At 58.1% G+C, this 4,140-nt stretch overlaps 1 protein-coding gene across 1 annotated transcript in view; it reads right to left on the bottom strand.

Moving 5' to 3' along the window:
• Positions 1–1,485: 1,485 nt before the first annotated feature.
• The window catches only part of LOC135091305 (uncharacterized), a 4,755-nt gene continuing 2,100 nt past the window's right edge, over positions 1,486–4,140 (bottom strand). The window contains exon 2 of the mRNA XM_063988810.1: positions 1,486–3,468. Coding sequence (XP_063844880.1) covers positions 1,624–3,468 — 1,845 coding nt within the window. The 3' untranslated portion in view covers positions 1,486–1,623. The remainder of the gene's footprint in view (positions 3,469–4,140) is intronic.

Raw genomic sequence — 4,140 nt, 5'->3', positions numbered from 1 at the left:
ACGGCGCGTGCAAGGCAGACGTGCATTCATGTAACTTTAAACACAGATAATCTATGAATGAATAAATAAATCATGTGCAGGTAAATAGTAGACGTATGCGGGAAACTTTATTAACACTGATGAGTATTATGAATCTATGGACGAAATATCTCGCGCATACACAAAATGTCCCTGTTTGGCTATCAAGGAACAAAGGACAGACCACATTCTGAAGCACTTCCGCGCGGCGCCTCCTCTATTTTCAAGAGGCTTTAGTCTATGTGGCTGAAAGTACACGGGTTTTTAAGGGAATTTTTATGGTTTTAGTGATAAACAACTTATCCACATTATTAACAAGACAAACACTCCTGAGAATCCAGCCATTCATCTCTGGTGGTGAGAAAGCGGAGCGTTTTTGAATACAGAAAAAAATAAAAAATAAAATAAAATAAAAATAACAGAACACTCCTCTAGGCCTGCTGGAGGAGTGTTTCTGGGGCACGGTGGGAGTAGAACAAGGATACTTAACCTGTACAAGTCTGATGAACTGTAAGCCTTAGCAGGAGGCGTGTGGGGGCTCAGTTCTTCACCTTGTCGCCCCACTTGTCGTCTGCAAAGAGTTGTGAGAGGGAGGGCAGCACGAAGTCATCGCGGTAGAACGTGCTGTCATAGGAGGGAGGCTGAGGGGCACTGTAGCTCTGTGACGGGGCAGGCGACGGGGCACTGTAGCTCTGTGACGGGGCAGAAGGGGCACTATAGCTTGGTGACGGGGCAGGAAGGGCGCTGTAGCTCTGTGACGGGGCAGGGGACGGGGCACTGTAGCTCTGTGACGGGGCAGGGGACGGAGCACTGTAACTCTGTGATGGGGCAGGAGGGGCGCTATAGCTTGGTGACGGGGCAGGAGGGGCGCTGTAGCTCTGTGACGGGCCTGGGGACGGGGCACTGTAGCTCTGTGACGGGGCAGGCGACGGGGCACTGTAGCTCTGTGACGGGGCAGGAGGGGCGCTATATCTTGGTGAAGGGGCAGGAGGGGCGCTGTAGCTCTGTGACGGGGCAGGGGACGGGGCACTGTAGCTCTGTGACGGGGCTGGGGAAGGGGCACTGTAGCTCTGTGACGGGGCAAGAGGAGCGCTATAGCTTGGTGACGGGGCTGGGGATGGGGCACTGTAGCTCTGTGACGGGGTTGGGGACGGGGCACTGTAGCTCTGTGACGGGGCTGGGGACGGGGCACTGTAGCTCTGTGACGGGACAGGAGGAGCGCTGTAGCTCTGTGACGGGGCAGGGGACGGGGCACTGTAGCTCTGTGACGGGGCTGGGGACGGGGCACTGTAGCTCTGTGACGGGGCTGGGGACGGGGCACTGTAGCTCTGTGACGGGGCTGGGGACGGGGCACTGTAGCTCTGTGACGGGACAGGAGGAGCGCTGTAGCTCTGTGACGGGGCAGGGGACGGGGCACTGTAGCTCTGTGATGGGGCAGGAGGGGCGCTGTAGCTCTGTGACGGGGCAGGGGACGGGGCACTGTAGCTCTGTGACGGGGCAGGAGGAGCGCTGTAGCTCTGTGACGGGGCAGGGGACGGGGCACTGTAGCTCTGTGACGGGGCAGGAGGGGCACTGTAACTTTGCGACGGGGCAGGAGAAGGGGCACTATAGCTCTGTGACGGGGCAGGAGGTGCGCTGTAGCTTTCTGACGGGGCGCTGTAACTTGGTGACGGGGCAGGAGGGGCACCGTAACTTTGTGACGGAGCAGGGGATGGTGCGCTGTAACTCTGTGACGAGACAGGTGACGGGGCGCTGTAGCTTGGTGACGGGGCAGGAGGGGCACTGTAACTTGGTGACGGGGCAGGGGGAGCCCCGTAACTCTGTGACGGGGCAGGAGACGGTGAGCTGTAGCTTGGTGATGGGGAAGGGGACGGTGCACTGTAACTTACAGACGGTGTGGGGGACGGGGCACTGTAGCTTGGTGACGGGGCGGGGGACGGGGCACTGTAGCTCTGTGACGGGGCAGGTGAAGGTGCACTGTAACTTGGTGACGGAGCAGGAGGAGCACCGTAGCTTTGTGACGGGGCAGGAGACGGGGCACTGTAGCTTGGTGACGGGGCAGATGGAGTTCCATAACTTTGTGAAGGGGCGGGGGATGGTGAACTGTAGCTTGGTGACGGTGCAGGAGTACCATAGCTTGGTGACGGGGCGGGCGGAGCCCCGTAACTCTGTGACGGGGCGGGAGATGGGGCACTGTAGCTTGGTGACGGGGCAGGCGGAGCACCATAACTCTGTGACGGGGCAGGGGACGGGGCACTGTAGCTTGGTGACGGGGCGGGAGGGGTACCGTAGGCATCTTGGGGCAGGGCAGCGGCGGTGTCGAGGGGCAGGGGGGCGGAGGAGGGAGGCCTGTAGCTCTGTTCGGGGGCTGAGTATGAGGGGGAGGGGGAGGGGGCTGAGTAAGAGGGGGAGGGGGCTGAATATGAGGGGGAGGGAGAGGGGGCTGAGTAAGAGGGGGGAGGGGGGCGAATACGATGGCGAGGGTGATGGGGATGAGTATGAGGGAGAAGATGACGGAGCTGAGTATGAAGCAGATGGAGAAGGGGGTGAGTAGGAGGGAGATGGAGGGGAATACGAGGGAGATGGAGGTGAGTAAGATGGTGAAGGGGGAGATGGAGGGGAGTAGGATGGAGAGGGAGGGGAGTAGGATGGCGAGGGAGGGGAATACGAGGGCGGAGAGAAGGAGTCCCCGAAGTCAGCAATATCCTCAAAGGAAGGGAAGGGCGGGAACACTGGCTCATAGGACGTGTCATCGCCCTTGGGAGGACCGTAGCCTGTGTCTGGGGGGGAGTAGGAGGGGGAGGGGTCACTATACCCACCACCAGACCCACCATGACCCCCACTAGACCCCCCGGAGGACCCCCCATACCCTGAGTCCTCGATTACACTGTTGTCTTTAGGTGGGCCATAGCTGGGGGAGGGGGCCTTAGGGGGTGGGCCATTGCTGGGGGAGGGGGCCTTAGGGGGTGGGCCATAGCTGGGGGAGGGGGTCTTAGGGGGTGGGCCATAGCTGGGGGAGGGGGCCTTAGGGGGTGGGCCATAGCTGGGGGAGGGGGCCTTAGGGGGTGGGCCATAGCTGGGGGAGGGGGCCTTAGGGGGTGGGCCATAGCTGGGGGAGGGGGCCTTAGGGGGTGGGCCATAGCTGGGGGAGGGGGCCTTAGGGGGTGGGCCATAGCTGGGGGAGGGGGCCTTGGGGGGTGGGCCATAGCTGGGGGAGGGGGCCTTAGGGGGTGGGCCATAGCTGGGGGAGGGGGCCTTGGGTGGGGGGCCATAATTAGGTCTAGGATGTTTGCGGGGCGGGCCATGGTGGGGTCTGGGGCGGTGGGGGCGTGGCGGGGGTCTGTGTGGTCGTCTGGGGGGGAAGTGTGGTCGTCTGGGGGGGCGGGGACGTGTCTCTTCCGATAGGTTTACGTGTAGCATGACCACCACCAGCGCCACCAACACCCACACCTGAAAAAGCACACCTGCTGTTAGTTATGAGTGACTGTACATCTTTCGACACTTCTTACCTGCAGAGAGAGAGAGAGAGAGAGAGAGAGAGGGGGGGGGAGCGGGGTGATTGATAAAGTTAGCTTAGTCATCTTTCACACCTCAGGGATAGAATATAATTACATATACCATCTCTCTCTCTCTCTCTCTCTCTCTCTCTGGGGAAGCACACGCGCGCCTCTCTCCACCAATCACGTTCTCCCTGATGAAAGTAAACACTCCCTACGTCTTTCTTTCTTGTGTGTCTTACGAAACCTCACTGCTGATACTGATTTCTTCAAGTATATACCTTTCTCATTAAACTGTTATAAGCCATCAGGCCCACACGTGGCAGTCCCTTTAAATATAAAACATGGCTGCCTACTTCTACCTATCATAACCATTCATAAACGTGTCTAAATCTTTTAACCCTTTGACTGCCACTTGGTACACCTCTCCCTAATAACCCAATCACTCTGAGACATCTTTAATTGCTCTACATTCACATCCAATCCAATTTGAGACATCTTTACTTGCTCTACACCTACATTCAATCTTTAAACTCGGTAGAAATCGTAAAATCTATTCTTTTCACCCGTAACTTTCTTGCAGATTTCATACATTGCATATACTGGTGATAATTGTCTCGTATCA

The sequence above is a fragment of the Scylla paramamosain genome, chromosome 37, assembly GCF_035594125.1.
Source record: "Scylla paramamosain isolate STU-SP2022 chromosome 37, ASM3559412v1, whole genome shotgun sequence".
Classification (NCBI taxonomy): domain Eukaryota; kingdom Metazoa; phylum Arthropoda; class Malacostraca; order Decapoda; family Portunidae; genus Scylla; species Scylla paramamosain.
This window is presented reverse-complemented; position numbering and strand designations above follow the sequence as displayed.